This window comes from Saccopteryx leptura, chromosome 1 (genome assembly GCF_036850995.1).
Source record: "Saccopteryx leptura isolate mSacLep1 chromosome 1, mSacLep1_pri_phased_curated, whole genome shotgun sequence".
NCBI lineage: Eukaryota > Metazoa > Chordata > Mammalia > Chiroptera > Emballonuridae > Saccopteryx > Saccopteryx leptura.
The window spans coordinates 181,231,011-181,254,323 of NC_089503.1; the positions used below are offsets into that span (position 1 = coordinate 181,231,011).

Here is a 23,313-nt window from a genome sequence, read left to right on the forward strand (position 1 = left end):
GCTCCTTGGCCTCTACCCCAAGCGCTAGAGTGGCTCTGATCACGGCAGAGCGACGCCCCGGAGGGGCAGAGCATTGCCCCCTGGTGGGCAGAGCTTCGCCCCTGGTGGGCGTGCTGGGTGGATCCCGGTCGGGCGCGTGCGGGAGTCTGTCTGACTGTCTCTCCCCATTTCCAGCTTCAGAAAAAAAATAAAAAAGACAACCTTGATATTGCTACATGACTTAGGGATTCATATAAAAATTTAATGTCAAAGAAACAAAACTGATGTGAAAAGTGTAGGTGAATGTGGGGAAATTATCTATAAGAGTCCAAATGCAAAAGGAAAGCAAAAATTTGCCTTAAATTTTGAGTATTTTTATGATGCATCATTTCCATATTCTGCATTGTGAACACATCTATGTACTTCTGTATAAAAGTGCAAGAAAAAAAATCTCACCACTACTTTATTTCTGTGCATTTTTTTCTCTGAAACTAACACCATCAGACACGCATGGCATTAATGCTTCCAATTTTAATTTCACAGATGAAAGAACTCGGTGTCATCTTCTACAACTGCAGCTGCCTGGTCCTAGATTTACAAAGGATATTCGCTTTATATAGTTCATTAAAATTCAAGAGCAGAGTACCTCAGACCTGGTCCAAGAGGCTCTATGGAGTCTATGACAATGAACGGAAATTGCAACTTCAGTTGAACGAAACCAAATCTCAAGCTTTTGTGTCGGTGAGTTTTGCCCTCCTTCTCCTCCACTCCCCCTCCATGGGCCCTTTATTAAGTTGGGATGTTTGAGTGTGATGTTATGTTGAGCAAAAATGAATTCGACAGGTCAGTTCTAGTCCAGTCCTTGAAGAATTCAAATCTGTTCACTCTGCTCAGTAAAATACTGTCCCTAATGATGATGGCAATAATAAATGTCCATCATCATTCTTAATTCCAGGTACTTTGTGTTACTGATTTGGCCCTCATAGTCATCTTTTATGGTATACCCAGGGTTATAACCATGTTACAAATGAGGATATGAAGTTTATTTACTACAGCACAAAGAGCCTCCGTTGGCAAGCTCCCACAGAGCCACCAGCATAAGTCTTCTGCACCAGCTTGTATCTTTGATGCCTACATCAGTCATGCTAAGATTTGTGTTTAGCAATAGGACCCTGTGATGGAACCAATCTGAAAGAACCTCCTTGTATAAAACAGACAAAAGCAAACCTGTTGTTCTTGATTGAGATTGGAGGGCAAGAGACCCACCCAGGAGGAAAGACTCCTTGCATAGCTCCCAGTCATCTGACTTCATTGAAAAACCACCACCACATCTACCTTCCCCACTCCCCCTTATCACTCTGCTGCCCACACATCACAGCTGTCACCACTGTGTTACTGGCAGTAGGCAGTGTAAATATGTAGGCCTACAGCCCTCTCACCAAACTTTAAAGTACCAGCTGGCGAGCCTCTTTAAAATACAGATTGATAGTCTCCCCACCTTCACCCAGGATCTGATCCACTGCACCTTGTGTGAGACCTTAGAATTTTTACTTGCATCAAACTTCAGATTAAATCTGAGGTTTAGAAAAACTTCTTTACACCACACTCTCAATTTAATATGGTGTTGTCTCCATTGATTGATACCAGTGCTTTTAGGCCAACAAATTTTATGTCAGTGAAGAGCATTTTGTTGGAGAGGAAATTAGATCCTTTTTGCGCATTAAAATGCAAGCATGCATGACCAGGCAGTGGTACAATGGATGGAGCATTGGACTGGGATGCGGAAGGAAACAGGTTCGAGACCCCGAGGTCGCCAGCTTGAGCACGGGCTCATCTGGTTTGAGCAAAAAGCTCACCAGCTTGGACCCAAGGTCGCTGGCTTGAGCAAGGGGTCACTCGCTCTGCTGTAGCCCCACGGTCAAGGCACATATGAGAAAGCAATCAATGAACAACTAAGGTGCTGCAACAAAGAATTGATGCTTCTTATCTCTCTCCTTCCTGTCTTTCTGTCCCTATCTATCCCTCTCTCTGACTCTCTCTCTGTCCCTGTAAAAACAAAACAAAACAAAAAAAACCCGAACAAACAAATAAAATGCAAGCATACTTTTCCGCCACCTTTCTATGCTGCCATAGCGGTGCAAGTGAATGTCCTAGTAGATGCTTTCAAGAGCACCAGTAATGCCAAGAAGAATGACAAACGTCAGGTTCTTAGAGGACATGCTGCAGAATCACCCTCTGGCTTCTGTGATGGTGACGCATGGATACATTGGCAAATTTGAAGTCACTGATGATCACAGAGCTAGAAAAATGATTGTGAGCCTCACAGGCAGGTTCAGCGGTATGCGAGGATCAGCCCCAGACTTGTTGTACAACTCAAAGATCAAAGAAATGGCAGAATGACCTGCTACCTCCCATCGGTTTGGTCACACTGTACTGTCAACCTCAGCATGCATCATGGACCACGAGGAAGCAAAAGGGAAAAACATAGGAGGGAAAATCCTGAGATTCTTCTTTTAGGGATGTAATGCATACATGCAAATGAAATGCCTCTGTGGGAAACCAAATGAAAGCACAATCTAAAAATTTAGAAATGGAGCAGTAGAAAGAAAAGAAGAAGTTGAAGTCATCTTAACAAATTCACATAAATGTGAATAGCAGAAAATAGACTGTGGAAGATTTTTTTAATCAAAGAGAGCTTAAAAAACCCCTTTTTTTTTTTGGTTTGTGTAGAGGTTAAGAATGCAGTAGCAAGTAGGTTATTATATAGAATACTTTATTAAGAAAATTATTTCATATGTTCCATTTTATTTCCTCACAAGACAGCCCTGGAAAACAAGAAGTCCAGATATAATTCTCAATTTGTAAATGAGCAACAATAGGAAATTTGCCAAGGGACCCTGAATTCGGGTGGCAACAGGGTGATATCACATCCCAAGGGACACTTGCTCAACCAGGTCCAGTAGAACAGAGAGGAAACAGCAAGAAAGAATAAATTATGAGCAATTTCAGATAATTGCTGGATTTCGAGTCTCTGGTTTAAACCTTAGAAATAATGAACATGGTTGCTGCATAAATTTCAATTGTGACCTTTAACAAGGAGGGGGAGGGTCCTCCTTTGTCTATCCCAAAGTTAAATACATCTACGTGCACTGAGAGAGGGCTCAGGCCTTTAACAAAATTTGCTAAAATACAAAGACAATACGATTATTGTCCTCCAAGACAAATTTATAAATTGCTCTTTATTAAATACATAGTTCACTACAAAATAAGTTGAGTTCTGAAACATTCCTTTAAGGATACTCTTTTCAACTATAGAATGCCTTTATTTTTAAATTTTTATTTATGTTATCATCATGACTTATTAGTTTCCTCTTCCTCTTAATATCAAGCCTACCTTTAAGTTCAATTCAGTAGATGTTAATTGGATATCATTTCTTCAGATATATAAAATCTTACAGGTATAAAATAAAAACAAAAACCTCCACTGTTGGAATTAGTATTATTTGCCCAGAGCTCCTTGATCTCACCTTTATTATAGTGTCTGTCATGTTTTTATTTTATTTTTTAGCTGATAGGAGGGAAGATAGTGAGGCAGACTCCTATATGCACCCCAACTGGGATACACTTGGCAACCCCATCTTGGACCAATGCTCAAGTACCAAGCTATTTTTAGCACCTGAGATTGCTGCACTCCAACAGAGCAGTCCTTAGCACCTAGGACCATGCTTGAGCAAATTGAGCCACTGGCTGGGGGGGGGGGGGAAGAGGGAGAGAAGGGGGATAGAGAAGAGGAGAGAAGCAGATGGTCGCTTCTTCTGTGTGCCCTGACAAGGAATTGAACCTGGGAAATCCATACACAGGCCAATACTCTATCTACTGAGCCACTGGCCAGGGCCTGTCACATTTTAATAAACATTTGTTTATTGATCATCATTCCCACTGTTTTATAAAGCTCTAAAGGTCATATTTTGCATTCCCTTTATCATTAATATCCCCAGCACCTCATTCAGGGCTCCCTAAAAGCCATAATAAGTGCTAGATCAATTTTATTAGCCATAAAATCAATAAAAAGTTTCAGGATGCATATGGTTTTCTGAGTAATACAAGCCAAACAAATAATCAAGACAAATTTATTTAAATTCAAAATATTCATTATAAAATATCTTAAAACTGCATATTATATTTTTATAAGCTGACAGTACCAACTAAGTTAACCCACACAAATATATATATAATTGAAGACCTTATGAATTATGCTTTCCAAAATTATATCTTAAATGATTAAAAACTTAACATGGATAAATATATATTTTAAGTTATGACAAATATGAATTCTTTTTTTTTTTCTCATGGAACACAAAAGTTAATTAACCATGTGATCTCTAGTAATTTAGGGCCAGACAGATTATGGAGGTGGGGGAAAGCAATCTTTGGGATTCGATAAAAAGTAAAAGTATAGACACATACTTCTTTTACAGGGGTAGGTATAGGAGAGTTAACAACATGATAATAACAATGAGGGGAATTGTGGGGTCTGGAATAAAAGATCACTCTTACATTTCAAAGGAATGTTATTCTTACATTTCAAAGATACATGATTAGGCATGTTATTGTAAATGAAAAAGACAACAGACCTTTGTTAAGGAAAAATACCACCCTAAGACTTAACTAACCTCCATGACCTGGGCTTAGCTAGAAAGTTTTGCTTTCAAAGCATCCTGTGTGGTTATTTTTGGTCTGTGAGTTGTAAGGCCACCACACAGGCCTCCCCTGAGTTTGTCAGGTTTATTATGTGTTGGAATCCATTGGAGTCCAAAAAGACCAGAGTAACAGGCTTTATTAAAAGGAAGAAAAGAATCCTGCCAGGCACTTCTCCAGGGAGAAGAGCACCAGTTACAGACTATGAGGTAAATTTTATAGGACTTTGGAAAGCCTGAGGGGGTACTGAGTCAAAAGTTCTGGTATGTTTCCTTTTACGATTTTATGATTTCAGCTTTCTGGAATGCTCCTTCTTGGGAGGCTTGCCAGCTTCTTGGAATTCCTCTGTCTCAGGTGCGATAGTCCAGTAAGGTTGAGGTCTGACAGAAGCGGAATATCAAGAGGGCAGTTTGGAATTCACGTATCTAACACTATGTGGCCACTTTTTGTCCATAAACACCACCCCTAAAATCAAGCTGTAACTGTCTAGGCAGGGAGACGAGACAAGGGCAAGTTTATAAGTTGGAAAATGCTAAAGAATGTAACAAATACACATATTATGGGAGGAGAGAGGGTGGAGACCGTAGCCTCTAGGTGGGGATACAAGAAAGTTTCATGGAGGAAACTGAGCAGGAACTTAAAGAAGCCTAGCATTCTAATAGGCAGTAGCACCAAAACAGAGGGGCTGGCAGAGCAAATAGCAGAGACAGACAAGGTGGAAGATGACCGTGGATTGGTGATTATTTCAGTTTGGGCTGCAGATGGTGTGGTGGTGGGCATATGAGGGGAGCAGAGAAACGGGCGGCCATGGGTACATCCCTGCCAATAATACCAGACTGGACTCAGAGACAAGGAGTCAGTCCTCAGAGTGCCACGTGTTTGTTTAACATCACAGAGACAAGGAAATGAGATCTGTAGAAACCCCAGCAGAACACTGGCACCTGAATGAAGGAACCTGTGGTCGGGAGTGAGAGGGAGGGGCAAGGGCAGACACTGCAGGAATACCAGCTGTCAGCCTGGGTGATAAATGAAGTGTCTACGGGTGTGCTGGGGGGAAGTGCAGACCTAGAGTTGCTTTTTGTTTGTTTGTGTTTTATTTGTTTTTGTTATTTTATATTTTTTTGTTTTTGCTTGTTTGATTTTTATTCTTTTTTTTTTTTTAACGTGGAGGTTTCATCATTATTTCAAAAGAAAAGTACAGTGGTACCTTGAGAGACGAACACACCAACATACAATTTTTTTAAGATACGAGCTGCGACTCAGTCCATATTTTTGTTCAAGGTCCAAGCGAATTTTCCGAGATACGAGTCGTGATTTGGGAAGCTGCCGCTGGTTGGCGCTTTGGTGCACGGGTCCAGTATCCACAGTTTGATATATGAGTTGACTGACTTATGAGCTCAGTTACAGAACAAATTAAATTCGTATCTCAAAGTACCACTGTAATTAAGTAATTTAAATGATCACAAACTCATTCTGACACTTACCTGTCAAGATGACTGAGCAAGGTTGCCTGGAGAGCTTGTGACCTTCCACGGGCTCCTTTCTCACCCCACACTCTGGCAGGGGCATCAGTCCAACAGCTCCAGCTTCCACTTTCCAATCTGGCATGGGGCTCCTTCTGCCAGCACAGTGTGGGGTGCTGTTCACCAGCTTTTAATGAGGGGCCCTGACCTCCATTACCAGGGAACATTCGATGAAGGTCCTAGAACTGGTTTTCCAGCTTCCAGAAACCATTGATTTGGCCTTTTGATGTTAAACACCTCTTGCATTGTGCACGGGAACTCCAGAAACATCATTTTCAGCCCTTTCTAGGAGAAAAACAATGAGAAGACCAAGGTATATTTTGCCCTTTCTATAGCAACTTGGTTTAAAAGCTCCCTATGCTTTTTTAAAGATAGAAAACACTTGAACAACAAGAGAAAAATACTTCAAGAGTAATTTGCCTCTTTTTCATTTTACTTAAGTCTTTCAGAATATCTTTTTTCCCCTGACTCTCCTGGTGAATTTGAGCACCTTAATAACTCTCTCAGTTTTTTACCCTAGAATTATTGATGACCCTTTCTCAGTAATCAACATTCCTCTTTCTGTCTTGATGAAGGATCAGGGAGAAAAGAAAAACAAGCTTTTTAGATTGTCTTGAATATTTTTATAGCCACATAACCTTTCAGATTAAATGACTTCTAGAGTGAATTGCTTGCTATATGTATATAACTTTTATATGCTGATGCCAGGGAAAATTAGCAGCTATGTGTGACAAAAATGTACTCCAAGGTTGCAGAAGTTTAGAGCTGGAGCATTCCTCCACAAATCAGAGGTACGTGTATTGAAAGCAAGAATTCCCTCCCAAAATAGGCTTAAAGGACAGACTTGAGACCAATCACAACACACTTGATCTCTACATGCCTCAACTTTGATAAAACTGAAAATATATATGTCTTATCTCATAAATAATTGGAAAGTAGGCTTGCAATAAAAAGAAACCTTACTGTGGTAGCACAGTGGACAGAGCATCAATCCCGAACACTGAGGTTCCCCATTTGAAAACTTAAAGTCACTGGCTAGAGCGCGGGATCATTGACATGATCTCAAGTTCGCTGGCTTGAAGCCCAAGGTCACCAGATTGAGCAAAGAGTCACTGGCTAAGCTTGAGCTCCACCCCACCCCCCATCAAGGCACATATGAGAAGTAACCAATGAACAACTAAGATGCCACAACTATGAGTTGATACTTCTCATCTCTCCTCCCTCTTCCTCTTCCTGCCTCTCTCTCTCCCTATATCCAACCCCCAAAAGTAGTAAATTATCTTCTCTCAACTTCCCAGAGACAAGAGTTAATACTCTAAAAGTTTGGTTTTGTGTCTTCACAGAATTCTCCCAAACTCTTCTGCCCTAAAAACAGAAGCTTTGACATCGATGCCATCTATAGCGTGATCGATGATGCCAAGCAGTACGTGTACATCGCCGTCATGGACTACCTGCCCATCTCCAGCACAAGTACCAAAAGGTCAGTGAGTTCATAACCTTGACTTAGAACCTGGTCTCCAGGGCCAGGCACTAAACTGAAGACCACTGGAGAAACCAGACTGGGCACTGAGATGCTATCAGGTCATGTTAAGTCGCATGTCATGCAAATTGGCCTGATGTGGATTGGCAACTTATCCATGATGCTTTTCTCCCCTCAGTCTATTTTACAGACTCAGGGTTTCACCCTACAGCAGTACCTCAGTAGTTTACATTAGAGGTATTAGAGCAACTTCAGAATGAAGATTAGGTTGTTTTGAACTTGGGACTTATTTGAAAAATAAAATTTAAATTATTTGAAAAACTTTTTGGAAAGTTTTTAGTTGAGATGTAATGTACCTGAAGGACACACTGCACCTGAGTAGTCTGGCAAGATTTTTCCTAAAGGATGCATCACACCCTGGCCAGATAGCTAGGTTGGCTTGATAGAGCATCATCCCAAAGCACAAAGGTTGCCAGTTCAATCCAGGTCAAGGATCATTCTGGAACAGATTGATGTTCCTGTCTCTCTCTCTCTCTCTCCCTTCCTTTATCTCTAAAATCAATAAAATGAACGTTACAAAAAAATTTTTAATAAAAAATAAACATTACAAAAATATTTTTTAAAAAGGATTCATCACATTGTTGTAGTCACGTCAGTCTTCATCAAATGCTAAATTTTCATATCTTTTCAACTTAAAGGAGAAGGAAACTTAAAATGTGTATGATGGCCCTGGCCAGTTGGCTCAGTGATAGAGCGTCGGCCTGGAGTGCAGGGGTCCTGGGTTCGATTCCCGGCCAGGGCACACAGGAGAAGTACCCATCTGCTTCTCCACCCCTCCCCCTCTCCTTCCTCTCTGTCTCTCTCTTCCCCTCCCGCAGCCAAGGCTCCACTGGAGCAAAGTTTGCCTGGGCACTGAGGATGGTTCTGTGGGCTCTGCCTCAAGCGCCAGAGTGGCTCTGATTGCAGCAGAGCGACGCCTCAAGATGGGCAGAGCATCGCCCCCTGGTGGGCATGCTGGGTGGATCCCGGTCCAGCGCATGTGGGAGTCTGTCTGATTGCCTCCCTGTTTCCAGCTTCGGAAAAAAATAAAAAATAAAATAAAATGTGTATGATATCAGTCAATTGACAACTTGTATGAGGAAGGGAGCATCTTCAAAATGAAGAAATTTAACAATTACTCCTCATTGTGTAAGTGTGGAAATACTTAGAATAAATTCAGGGGCAGAATACATGCCCCTAGAGGAATAAGAGCACTACATGCATAAATTTGTGGCTATGCCCCAGACAGTCCCTTTTGCTTTCTTGCTAGGAATGCAGATATTTAGGTGCTTGCAAATGTTTTGAATAATACATTTAATCCAGAAAAGTGTTCCAAGTGCTGCCCATTTCTAAGAGTATGACCTGAGATTTTTTAATTTGGGAAATTACAATTTCAAAATAACCATTTACTACCTGACCAGGTGGTGGCGCAGTGGATAGAGCGTCGGACTGGGATGCAGAGGACCCAGGTTTGAGACCCCAAGGTCGCCAGCTTGAGCGCGGGCTCATCTGGCTTGAGCAAAGCTCACCAGCTTGGACCCAAGGTCACTGGCTCGAGCAAGGGGTTACTCGGTCTGCTGTAGCCCCATGGTCAAGGCACATATGAGAAAGCAATCAATGAACAACTAAGGTGTCGCAACGAAAAACTAATAATTGATGCTTCTCATTTCTCTCCGTTCCTGGCTGTCTGTCCCTATCTATCCCTCTCTCTAACTCTCTCTCTGTCTCTGTAAAAAAAAAGAAAAGAAACAAAATAACCATTTGCTGAGGTTAAATGATTAAATGTGTTCTATATTGCTTGAATATATTTCATGGTACGAACTTCACATATGTATAATATGCAGCTTCTTTATGCAAATCACTATATGATTGCAAAAGGTGTTATTTTACCAGAAAGTGATTACTCCTAATGACATTTGAAAAGCATTTTAAGATACACATTAATAAGACACTTTTGCTTTAGTACACAGGTCAGTGATGCAGTGCATAGAGCATCTTACCTGAGCACCAAGGTCACCAGTGTGAGCCCAGGGTCACCGATCCTTAGGGCGCTGGCTCGTTCCCAAGGGTGCAGGTTCGAGCCCCCCCTCAGGGCACATATGAGAAGCAATCAATGGGGTGCACAACTAACTGGACAACAAACTGATGCTTCTCTCTCTCTCCCTCTCTCTCCCTCTCTTTCTCTCTCTCTCAAAATCTTTTCTATTTCTCTTTGTACATTTTTCCCATTCATTGTTTATGTGGTTTTAGGTTTAGTTTTTAGACTTCAGCTTCACTTTGGGGAGATTTTGCAACATAACAGATAGGTTTTGCCTAGTTTTGTTATTATTCAGAAGGCGAATATTGTCAAGGTTGTGTTAGAATCAGATGATAATTTCTTATGTTTGACAAAACCTTCATTCTACAAAATTCCACAAACAAAATTAAAATCTCTCCTGGCCCAGGGAGAAGAATTAGTATGGTGATTATAAAATAGCTCAGAAATATAAAAGTTAGAGAAAACTAAAAGAATGTTTAAGAACTGGAAACTCACCTGATATTTGGCATTTTCATTACTAATCTACCATTTCTGCCATTATTCAAAGAGCATTTTTTATCATACTTTGTTATTTCAAAACTTTCAATGTCTTCAGCATTCAAACTGAAAAATCATCAGGGACATAAGAAGTAGTGCAAAGAGCCAGGTTATATTTAAATTCTATAAATAAAAAATAATTTTAAAACTCAGATTGGTTACTTGTCTTTAAGTTATCTTGGAGAAATTTTTTAGGCATTCAGCTCTAAAGATACACATAGGCTTAAAGTGAAAGGGTGGAGGATGATATTCCAAATAAATGCAAATAAAAAGAAGGCAGGTATAGCCGTATTTGTATCAGACAAAATAGACATGAAGTAAAAAAGTAATTTTTATGTCCCATGGGAGCAAGGGAGGTGGAGAGATAGAGTAAAGAAAAAAAAAAAGAACACACAAAAAAACGTGTGGACACAGACAACAGTGTGGGATTGCTGGGAGAAGGGAAGAATGGAGGAGACTATGGTAATGGACGAAGACTTGGCTCGGGGGATTCACACACAGTGCGGTGTACAGAGATGTGTTGTAAAGTTGGGAAACTGAACCATGAACCATGTATGATTATGTTAACTAGTGTCACCCTAATAAATTTGATAAAAATATTAAAATGAAATGAAGGACAAAAATTACACAAAGTTGAAGGTATTCTTAGGAAGGAATGAATGACTGAGTGCACTTGTATAGGGCTAAGGGCTCAGCCCGGGGAGAAAGGGCAAGTTCAAGCCTGCCGTGAGCAGGATGCCTTATCCTCTGAGCCCAGGGGAAAGGGGTGGAGGGTGTGTGTGGCTATAGTGGGTAAAGAGTTGAGGAAGGCCATGACCGAGAACCTCAGTTTTGTGAATGAAGGAAGAAACAAGTTTCTCTAGAGAGGGTTAAGTTTAGAATAATCACAGGAAGGTACAGGAGGTGAAGATGACCCAACACAAAGACGTGGATTGCTGTATGACATTGAGGGCCCAGCACGAGTGTGTTTGCTCCAGTTTGTACAAGGTGGATAGTGCTCAGGTTTGTGGCTGTAAAAATATACTAGGGGAACTGTAGCACTCACCCAAGATTTAGGTTTTGTCAAGAGCCAGAGGAACGGACAGGAGCAAGTGTCCTTCAAGTGACCAGAGCTGAGATGTGTCTGATCAGGGAAGGAAGAACAGGAGGAGTTGATGGAAGGATCATAGATCTGGGCCACACAGGTGACAGGGCAGGTTTGGTGTGAATAAGAGAGTTCAAGGACCAAGAGACAGGAGACCAGGGTCAGATACAGAGGAGACCTTTGGAGATGCAATGATTACAAAGTTGATGGGCTGAGATTTTGAATACTATATAATTTTTTCAAACAGCGAACTGGCCCAGAATTAAAGAATGATTTGAGCCCTGGCCAGTAGCTCAGTAAATAGAGTGTCAGCCCAGCATATGGATGTCCCGGGTTTGATTCCTGGTCAGGGCACTTAGGAGAAGTGACTATCTACTTCTCCCCCCTCCCTCTCCCCCCCTCTTCCAATCCCATAGTCAGTTGGTTTGAGCATGGCCCTGGGCACTGAAGATAGCTCCATGGGAGCACAATAGCCTCAGGTGCTAAAAATAACTTAGTACTTAATCACTGGCCTCAGATGGGGTTGCTGAGTGGATCCTGGTTGGGGCACATGTGGGAATCTGCCTCACTGTATCCCCTCCTCTCACCAAAAAAAGGAATGATTCAATGAATAAACAGAAGTTCTACAAATGACAGTACTTATTTGAGGCTTATCTTTAATATGGGAAAGTTTGTGTGTGTGTGTTTAACATGAGTATTAAGTGTCAGTTCTGGAAGTGACACTGTGTAGGGGATTGGAGAGGGGGAAGGCTGACCTCACATCCTAAACCAAGTAGACAGGTTGTGGGAGAAAATACAAAAGAACTTTAGGAGAAGTTGTCTTGGGGAAGAGTCAGAGTCAGTGATGGTAAAGGTTAAGGATTCAAGGACAAAGCTGAGTCAGCAGTGGAAACTGTTTGCATGATGGATGGTGTGCAGGGCCCAGAGTAGTGGAGGGCTTGGTCAGGAGCAAAGAAGACAGTCTGGACATAAGAGTGTGGAGCACTTGATAACCAGAGCAGAAGCTCATCTGGGGGACAGTTACCAAAGAAGAAGTTAGAGTGGTATTTGGGGAGAGAGATGTTGCTCAAGCCTCTAACTGGAATTCTGTTGGGAAGTTGATTCTTGGAGCACAAGTAGCAGTGGTAGTACCGTGAAGGTGGCATGTGGTGGTGGTCAGTCTGCCCGTGCCCTCTGTCCATACAGTCCAAGGCCTGGAGATGAGAAATCTCATTTAACGCAGGGTTGGGTCTCCATAAAGCATCATTCTTGATACCCTAATCCAAGGAGTTTGTATTTTTATCAATGTACTCTACAAGGTCATGTGTATATTATAGTACAAAGCAATGATCAGATTAACATCAGTGTTTTTTGAAGTCTAATAAATTTGCTTTCCAAAACTAACTTGCTTTCTTTATTCTTATCCATATGGATATTATTTTTACAGGACTTACTGGCCAGACTTGGACGGAAAAATAAGAGAAGCCTTAGTTTTGCGAAGCGTTAAAGTTCGACTCCTTATAAGCTTCAGGAAGGAAACGGACCCTCTTACATTTAACTTTATTTCGTCTCTTAAAGCTATTTGCACCGAAATAGCCAACTGTAGCTTGAAAGTTGTAAGTACGATGTTGACTTTGTTACTAAAGAAAAGAATGTCTTCCCTTTTACACATCCATGAAAGTTCTACACACAAATACACAAACTTCCAATAAGAACCAGAATAATAATCTTCGATAGTGAAAAATACTTTAAAAGGTAGAGTAGGTAACTTTTTAAAATAACCACACACCCATAAAAGGGTACTAGAGCCCAAGTTTTCTCAGAGTCCAGCCCCCTTCATACATACTTTCTGTTGCATCCTCTGTATTGTCATTGAATGCCCTCCTTCACCTACTGTTCTTATTTGTAAGACTGTGACCAGCAAAACATTGAAACATGCACCAGCCCAGATGCCCTCAGTTTGAAAGTCCCCTCACTTGGGTTCCTGAACTTATTCTGGGTCCTTTGGGCCACATGCTAATTCAAGTCTGCATGACTTGAGGGAGGCAAGACTGGGAATTACTATGCTTTAAATGTGCTAAGTCTCTAGTTCAACATTGACCTTCCTGTGGTCCTCACATGTGGTATTCTCCTCCTCCCTTCATGCTAGTCCCTCAGCCTCCAACACTTTTCTTCTCCATGCTTTTACCTGCTTTGTGCCCACTAATCCTTTTATCCAAAGTCCACAGCAGCCGTTCAGCAAATGTGTGCATTGAGACTCTCCTGTGCCAGGCCCTCACCTGGGTGGTGGGACTGTACTCCATGCAGCATTTAAGGACCCAAGATGACAGAAGTTCTGCCCTCAACTCTGACACATGGCTTCCAAGATTCCTGAGCATATTTCAATATGACAAAGCTGGGGGGGGGTGGAGGTAGAGGAAGTAGAGAGGGGATAAATAGTAATGGATGGAAACTTGACTTTAGTGGTGATCATACAATACAGTATGCAGGTAATGTAAATAAAATTGTGCACCTGAAACCTGTATAATTTTGTTGACCAGTGTCACCCCAATAAATTTAATTAAAAAGAGAGAGGAAAAAAATATAACAAAGTTAAACACAAAGAGAGAGAGATTAGAGGACTAGGGGAAGGGATTTATGGGCTAGGTGGTGAAAACACCTTTAGACTTCATTCTGCCACTCAGATATTACTCACCCGGCCACCTCTGACTGCAAAGGTGTCCTGTAAGTATGGTCAGAAAGGCAGCCATGTTCCCAAAGAGATGAGGGAACAGGTTTGTGAATCATCATAGTCTGAAATTCGGGGCACCCTTCCCACCAGCCATTTTATGCTCTTCCCACACAGAGACCCGTCCGTCCCTCGCAGTGCAGAGTTAGGACCTCCTTGTGATGTGTTCTTCTCGGCAGCCGGTCTGGAGGAGACGCCTCATCACCCAGTGACACAGAAACTAAAAGCAACAACTCCCCTAACCCCCCACACCCAAGTTAAAGTTACCTGCATCCCACACAACCAGGACAGGGCAGGGGCAATAAAAGTTCCATTCGGAAAGAGAAGGTGGGGAGAGCCACAGCCCTCACTGGTCTGATGGAATTGTACGTCCTTCCTGGCAACTGGTGTCATGTCCTAATACTCCTGCTCATTCACATCAAGAGCCCAAGGTTCTTTCAAGGTGTAAACAGTTCAAGGAATTTCTGGTCCCAGCTCATGGTTTCTATGGCAATGTAGTTTTCTCAGAAACTTCATAGGCTGCTCATCTGTTTGCTTCTAGTCACGTGCCAGTGGCCACAGCCAACATTTTTCATCGTCTATAGTCTGGAGCTTGACTGATTATGCGTTCTTGCCCATATACCTTTGCCTCTCTTCCTCTCTCTCTCTTTTCTCCCTCTTTTTAATGGTAGCTTCATTCAGATCATCAGACTTGGCTAGGAAGATGACACCAATTATGTGATCTTTGCTGCCAGACTGAGTCTTAATTGGTTTTGGTCGCTTTAAGGATTTTTCAAACTTCTTTTCTACTGTTAAGCTCCAAGCACCATCAGCTTTTCCCACCCTATGGAAAGTGCTGGCGTCTCTGTTCCTTTTCATACCTGCTTGCAAACCAGCAAATCCTGCCCTGAGCTGTCTTATCTCCTCTAATGACTCTCTGAAGCACTAATAAGTCAACCAACACTCATGACAATTTGTTTCCAATTCCCTGCCTTGTGGCCACAGGTTCAGGGACACTTTGTCTTCCTTCCAAATAAGTTCAGGTTAAGGTTTTACTAAACATTTTGCCCCGTCTTTCCACCGTGCGATACCAACTTTTTTGCTGCCTGCTGCCCGTTGGGTCAGCTGTTGCTACATCACTTATTAACTTCCTGTTATTGCTGTTAGAGCAGCACCCACTTCACATTGTCTGGGCATAATGAGTGCTTAATATTTTTAACAAGTGGAAAAATTTATTGTATTCATGAGTGCATACAATTAGCCAGGCACTGAGTGAAATACTTTATATATTATTTAATATTCACAACTACACTGTGAGGCAGGCATTCACAGACATGAGAGCATAAGCTTAAAGAGATTAATTCACCTTTCACATGGACTCTAGTTTGTCATGGAGCAAGACTCAAGTACAAGTCTTTCTAACTCCAGAGCCTGAGTCTTCCTTACACCTACAGATTCTGCATGTAGAACAGATTACTGAAGTTCCAAAGTTCTTTTTTTAATAATTTTTAAATTTTTCTAATTACATTGACATACTTTGTTATATTGGTTTCAGGTGTAAACATAGTGATTAAATAATTATGTGACTTACAAAGTGATGCCACACTAAGTCTAGTACCCACCTGGTACCATATATAATCATTACAATATTGTTGACTACATTCCCTATGCTGTACTTTATATCCCTGTGTGAAGTTGCAAACTTCTCTTTTGTTTTTTCTGTGTTCAAAAACATCCTATATATATCTGCTCAAAAATGTGAGAAGCTACACATCTGAACTGTGTCCGTGAGAATCAACAAAAATGTCAGAAAAAAAGTGTTTTTAAAAGTTGTAATTAAGAATTTAAAGACATAACTTGACAAGGTTGGCTTGAGCATTGGTCTGGGACATAGAGGACTCAGGTTCAAAAACTCAAGATCTCCAGCTTGAGCACGGGCTCACCAGCTTGAGCGCAGGGTCGCTGGCTGGAGTGTGGGATCATAGACATGACCCCATGTTCCCTGACTTGAGCCCAAAAGTCGCTAGCTTGAAGCCCAAGGTCTCTGGCTTGAGCTCAAGGTCACTGACTTGAGTAAGGAGTCACTTGCTCTGATATAGCCCCCAGTCAAGGCACATATGAGAAAGCAATCAATGAAAACTGAAGGTGCCACAATGAAGAATTGATGCTTCTCATTTCTCTCCCTTCCTGTCTGTCCCTATTTGTCCCTTTGTCTGCCTCTCTCTCTCTCTCTCTCTCTCTCTCTCCCCCCCCCTCACACACACACACATACACACACAAAGATGGAAAAGCGAAATTCTTATCTCTATTTAACTGGCTGCATGTGTATGGTTACACAAGTCAGTGTAGGGATTGGAAATAGAAACAGGTCTGTGATTACCACTACAGATCTGTTTTCCAGACCAGATTTGCAAATGAATGAAATAACCAGGAGTTGCATCAGGACACCTACCTCTGTTTGGAATCAGATATTGGGGATTGGAGGGAATGCTGGGATCTCCCCAAGGGGCTGGACAGAGACAGAACAGAGTCAGACTGTGTTCAGGAGTTTCTCTTGGACAAAAGAATGCTGGGAATTGTTTGAGCTCTAGAACATTTTCCAGCTAATCAAAGTGGCCTCATAGGCTCCAGAAAAAAACAAGTAAGGCAAAGAATGGGTGCCTAGTTCACCATCACATTCCCAGTGCCTAGCACAAGGCTGGCACAACATGTTCAAAACGTGTATTGGATGAGTGGGTGGATGAATCAATGAATGGAGTTGAAGAAGGAAGCGGATGAAGGTGGAGTGAAGAGAAGTTCTGGGAACCCGTGAATTGAGGAAGCGGAGCCCACACAGAGTCCAGAATGGGACACGGTGGATGTGGAGTCAGTGTAGCCACTTCCTGGGGGTTAGCTGGGGAAGAGCAGTGTGGGGTGAAGAGTCTGCCAGGTGAAGTCATGCCCATGGGAGTTTAATATGCTTGCAGCCAGAGGAGTGCACAGTCAGACTTACCAGGCATAGCAGTGTGTTAAAATAGAGGTTTCACTATTATTCAGGTATGACAAGTCAACAGATCAGATGACAGACATTGAAAAGATAATTTTGATATATTTTCACATCTCAAGAGAATGGGGCATGTCTTGCTAGGAAGGGCCATATGGAGAAGCACCAGGGTCACCCATGAGGCAGAAGGAGTGAGGGGGAAACTGGGAAGAGCCTTTGAAGCCCATTTAGGATTGACCAGTTTGAATAATTTCAGTGGGCTCTGGGGCCTCGGAACTGTTCCTAGTTGCCTGATACTTGGTCCTGGAGTGATCAGGGCAGATGGATAGTGGCCCAGAGTTGATAAAGGAAGTGGTTCAGAGTTTGGGCTCCTGATTGTTTGGTTGGCATACGAAGTGTGCTCACATGTCAATGTCTACTATCTACTATCTCCAGAAATTAGTTAACCCTAGGAGGAGCAGTCCCTGCAGGCTCAGAGAGACCCCAGATATTAAAGCAGTCAGAAAATGAAAAAGCATAATTAATATAAACAGAAGCAGAGGGGAGAGTGTTGGAGCGTATGGCACATGGTTCATTTGTTCTTGTCTCCTTTCTCCACTTCTGCTCAGGCCAGCCCAGTGGTCCTGGCCCACCCAGTGCACACCTGCCACCAAGGCACTATCAGCTGAAACCTCTGGTGTGCAAGGACAAGTGCTTTCATGTAAGACTTGTAAGAAACAACAAGGAGAATAGAATTCATCATTTCAACCTGTACAGTACTCACTCAGCTTCATCTTTTGAATACTGACAGTCATATTACTAGAATAAGCCGAACCTTCACAGCTCACTGTTAGACAAACAGAGACCCCAATCTTCATTTCCACCCAAGCATACATTGGTAAGCATCAAGATAAGCCTGGGTGCCTGACCAGGCGGTGGCACAGTGGATAGAGCGTCAGACTGGGATGCAGATGACCCAGGTTCGAGACCCCGAGCTCGCCGGCTTGAGCGTGGGCTCATCTGACTTGAGAAAAAAAAAAAAAAAAAGCTCACCAGCTTGGACCCAAGGTCTCTGGCTCGAGCAAGGGGTTACTCGGTCTGCTGAAGGCCCACGGTCAAGGCACATATGAGAAAGCAATCAATGAACAACTAAGGTGTAGCAACGAAAAACTGATGATTTATGCTTCTCATCTCTCTTCGTTCCTGTCTGTCTGTCCCTATCTCTGACTCTCTCTATATCCCTGTTAAAAAAAAAAAAAAAGATAAGTCTGGGTTGAAAGGAAGCTTATAGAGCCCCAACATCTACACAGATGGGTGAGGAGCTTTTCTGAGAACAGTGGGTGTTGAACTTTGCATAAAGCATGTGTTCGGGAGCCTTGGTAGAGCAGACAGGCTAAGCACAAGGCTTGTGTCCTTAGAAAAGTGGGCACCCCAGCTCTTGCTTTGTGGGTTTTATCCACGAGGGGACTCATGGGAAGACACTGCAATTCACAAAGTTTCCCAGCCACTAGGTTTTTATTTTTAACAAATTAACAAATCATTCTTTAAATGTCGTTGCTGTTACAGCATAGTCGGTGCCTAATAGTATGTCACTGAATACAGTATAATTTCTACTGTCACTTTAGTCTCCCAGATCAAGCTGTTTTCCTCCTGTGGGCCATTTTTGACATTCTAGACCAGGGGTCTCAAACTCAACTCAGCATGTGGGCCGCAGAGCAAGATAACAGCCGTTTGGCGGGCCGCACTAGGTCTACAAAAGGCAACTGTTACGCAACACTTTTCTCACTGCAGTTGAAAACAAAAAAAAATCAGTACAACAAGCACAATCGTACATGCAGTTTACTCAGTGTCACAAAACGACCAGAAACTGTAGTTCGCATCACAACTGCTGTTAACTAAGCTAATATCTAGCTAGGATGCTAGAGAAATGAAAAATACAAGTAGGCCCCTAGGCTTACTTAATTTTATCCAAAATATTTTGAACTTCGTGGATTAGTCTGCAGGCTGCACAAAATTGTTCAGCGGGCTGCATGCGGCCCGCGGGCCACGAGTTTGAGACCCCTGCTCTAGAGCAATTGAGTTCTCAGTCAAGCTTCCAGCTGCGACACTATCACTGACTTAAATTAAGGTGTGTGTTTTATTCTTTTTTTAAAAAATCCATCTCAATTGTATGACAGCTTCCTCAAAAGGAAATAGTCAGGTGTGCGGACATGTGTTGTGATATGATGTCCAAGCGAGGTGATGGCTGGCTATTACCGAGGGCTGGGAAACCTCAAAGCTGACACGACCTCACCTTTGACTGAGGAGCATTCAAAGGTTATTAAATCAGTTTGAAGAGTCCACAGAGGCTATACATGAACTCTCCAAATGACACAGATTTTGCAAAAGACAGGAACTGAGAAAATGAGGTAATCCGGGCAGCATTGCCCATGACCTTGGCAATATGGCCCCAAGAGAACTTTCCCCGTGACGGGCAATGCACAGTTCTTGGGTAGTAGATTTTGGCCAATGCACCATTGATTTTAAAGGTTCTATAAAAATAAATAAAATTTTCAGGGCTGGAAAAGACCTTAGTGATCACTTAGTTTATTTATTAATTTACCTGTTTATTTTGAGAGAGGCAGGGAGACAAACAGACAGACAGGAACATCTATCTGTTCCTGTATGTGCCCTGACCAGGGATCGAATCAACAACCCCTATACTTCCAGACAATGCTCCAACCAGCTGAGCTATCTGGCCAGGGCATGATGATCTAGTTTATCAGTCCCTTCGCTCCCACCACCACCACCAGGGAAGGGAAAGAGCAGTTCATTATTTCCCCCACCAGATTGCAACACTTACAGTTTTGAAACTATCAATGACATTTTCATTCCTATGTATCGTTCTGTTTTTCTCTCACACATGATTCTGCTATAAGACATTCCAGAAAGGTTCTGAAAATGTTCAACAGTTTTCAAAGTGGCAGAGACTTGAACGCCTTACCTTTGATGGTGTCTTCATGTGAGCTCAGACAGGGGACCCTGTACTGTAAACAGTCACAATTCAAGCCTCATCTAAGCACGTACCAATTTCAAAAGTGTCCTGAGGCACAAATCCACCCCTCCTGCTGTCAACCCCCATCTCAGAACTTCCCCCTCTGTGACACTCAGTGATCTTGAATGCTGTTTTTTGGGGTCACACAGTTGAAATTCAGGTGTCCTGGTCTGAAGTTGTGATTTTTTTTTAACTTGCCTATTAAAAGAGCCATAGACCTAGGTGTTCAAATGCAAAGTGTTTGTTTCTTTGGCAAAGTCTCTTTTGACCTTTGTAAGTCCCCAGTTGATTCAGCTAGTCACTGTCCTGGGCCTGCTGCATATAATGCATGCGCCCTGTAAGATTCATTCCATTCATTGGCATGCTTGACAGATGGCTCCTTGAGGCCAACTTCAAATGCCAGCACCCCTGACAAGTGAGACAATGAGAATTAAACAACCTTCTGGCCCTTGACCTAGTGAAAGAATAAATTTTGTGTTTATTTTGTAGCTTGAAAGTATTCATTAGAGTTGAGCATGCTAATTTCTTCTCATCACCTATACAGATTTGATAACAAAAAAGGCTTCCTCGATAGGAAATGACACAATTGGGGTTTTCATAACCCAACACGAGGTCTACTATTGATATTTAGATAATAAACCCTTTTGTACTCTTGAACAGGACCAAAAATTCCCTTAATCTCCTACTTTATGGATGTACTTATTTTTGTCTTACAGAAATTTTTTGATCTGGAAAGAGAGAATGCTTGTGCTGCCAAAGAACAAAAGAACCACACCTTTCCTAAATTAAACCGGAACAAGTACATGGTGACGGATGGAGCAGCATATATTGGTAGGTGTCAGGACTGCGAGGCTCCTTGGCGGGTCACACAGGTTAGCAGTGGTCCAGCGGCAGTCTGTAGCCCATAGTAAAGAACAGAGCCTCCGGAAACCCTGCTGAAGGGGAAGGGGGCATTGGGGGGTTGAAAAACAGGAAGATGAGGACAAAGAGCTCTTCAACCTAACATCTCGTCTGTGGCTGATTCGCCTACTAAAAGACCATATAAGATGTTTTTTCATAAATATTTTGCAGAATCTTTGGTCCCTTTGGCTCATTTTATAGATGAGGAGGTGAGTCACTCATCAAAGGTTGAGTCCTGGCACGTAAACGAGCACGGAGCCCCTTCCCCACTCACAGTAGCACAACCAGCTGGAGGCAGACAGCGTCCGAGTTCATTGCTAAAACCCTGCCTGGGCAATACCCTACACCTGCCGTCTTTTAAATGTCTACCTTGACAATTTACTTACGCTCTCTAAACCTCGTTTTTCTCATCTGTAAAATGGAGCTAATAATAGCTTCTACTTCATTTGGATAAAGATTAAATGGGATGATGTATGCAAATCCCCTGGCACTCAGAGTATCCCGATCACATTAAACTCTTTTTATTAAGGCGGTAAAGTTCTGCATGCAAAAGTCCTGTGTGCTGATGGAATGACTTCCTAATGTATCAAATCCATTCTACTTTCTCATTGTGTGTATATCCAGGGTAACTCCTTAAGCTGGTATCATCCCAGGCAGAATATAAATTATCTGTACAACCAGGGTGCATGCATCTCAAACCAGCAGCGTGGTTATTTCATTGTACAGATAAAGTGGCAATGTCATAGCAGAGAGGAAGAATGTAGGTACAGAATGAAGGAATATGAAAACTGTGTTTGTTTGCCCAGTTTAGTGAGTAAGGAAAAACAATATGCCCTTTTAACACTGTAAAGCACTTTATCTTATTTTATTCTCTCAGCAACATGGCCAATAAATAGCAAGGGTGGTTTTTATTGCCTGCAGTTTAGAAATGAAGAAGGAGACTTGGTCCATAAGACAGGACATTTCTTAAACATGCAACTGGAAGGGGAAAGGAGCCAGTTCTGGAAGCCAGGGCACCCACCTATCTCTTCTGCAGCCCTTCAGAAAACACTGCAAAAACTCATAGATTCAGACACCTGCATGGTGATTATCAGAGGGAAAGGGGGCGGGGGAGGTGGGAGAGTAAAGGGGGATAAATGGTGACCAAAGGCGACCTGACTTCGGGCATTGAACACATAATGCAATATAAAGATGATGTATTACAGAATTGTAAAAACAATACAAATAAGAAAATAAAAAAAGGGGACACTGCCACCAGCCATGGGAGAGTGACTACCTCCTGCCTCAGGGGGAGGTGTTTCGCCATTTTCCATTTTGACTAGTTAGGTATTATATTCATAGAACACCAATACCATTTGGATTGTTCTAGAATATGAGGATATTGTTTTATTCATGTTGTCCTTCTTGGTGCCCAACATGTGATCATTGGGATTTTCTCATGTTCATCAATTTATGGAAAGTGGAATAAAATCAGTTTCTTTTAAGGCAACTGACAGAAACAAACTCAAAATTATTTCTTCAAGAATGAGAACTTTTGGCTCAAGTGCTGGGAATTTTCAGGAAGGGTCAGGTTTCAGGCACAGTAGGATTTAGGGACTCGAATCTGGACATGTCACCTGCAGGGTCTACTAAAAGTAAGGTGCTAGTGAACGTTCAGCAGTGACTCCTGTCTGGACCCAAATGTTTCTCTCATGAATTAAATAGTGTTTCGGAGTCAGACAACCCTGTGTTGAATTTAAAAACTAACACAAGCAGAAAGTCCGTGGAAAGTCCCATGTCACCTTTCTGCTGATTCTTTATTTGCAAACCGGGGCGATTTTATCCCATTCATTCCCACCCTTTGGTGGTGGAATGAGGATTAAAGGAGATGATATATGAAAAACTCCTAACATTCCCTCTGATCTGTCTAGGTAGATCCTTGGTAAACATTCATTCCTGGCTGTCTCCCTTCTTCCCTTATAATGCACTTTTTAAAGTAGACTTTATTTTTTAAAAAAGTCGCCTGACCAGGTGGTGGTGCGGTGGATAGAGTGTCGGACTGGGATGCCGAGGACCCAGATTCGAGACCCCGAGGTCGCCAGCTTGAGCACGGGCTCATCTGGTTTGAGCAAGGAGCTCACCAGCTTGGACCCAAGGTCGCTGGCTTGAGCAAGGGGTTACTTGGTCTGCTGAAAACCCGCGGTCAAGGCACATATGAGAAAGCAATCAACGAACAACTAAGGTGTCACAATGCGCAATAAAAACTGATGATTGATGCTTCTCATCTCTCCATTCCTGTCTGTCTATCCCTCTCTCTGACTCTCTCTCTGCTCTGTAAAAAAAAAAAAAAAAAAAAAAAAAAAAGGAAACATGT

At 42.3% G+C, this 23,313-nt stretch overlaps 1 protein-coding gene across 3 annotated transcripts in view; it reads left to right on the forward strand.

Moving 5' to 3' along the window:
* The window catches only part of PLD5 (phospholipase D family member 5), a 264,686-nt gene that overhangs the window by 231,647 nt on the left and 9,726 nt on the right, over positions 1–23,313 (forward strand). For all 3 annotated transcript variants that reach the window (XM_066382203.1, XM_066382210.1, XM_066382219.1), the window contains 4 exons: positions 523–720; positions 7,544–7,680; positions 12,805–12,973; positions 20,777–20,891. In XM_066382203.1, the coding sequence (XP_066238300.1) occupies positions 523–720; positions 7,544–7,680; positions 12,805–12,973; positions 20,777–20,891 (619 nt within the window). The remainder of the gene's footprint in view (positions 1–522; positions 721–7,543; positions 7,681–12,804; positions 12,974–20,776; positions 20,892–23,313) is intronic.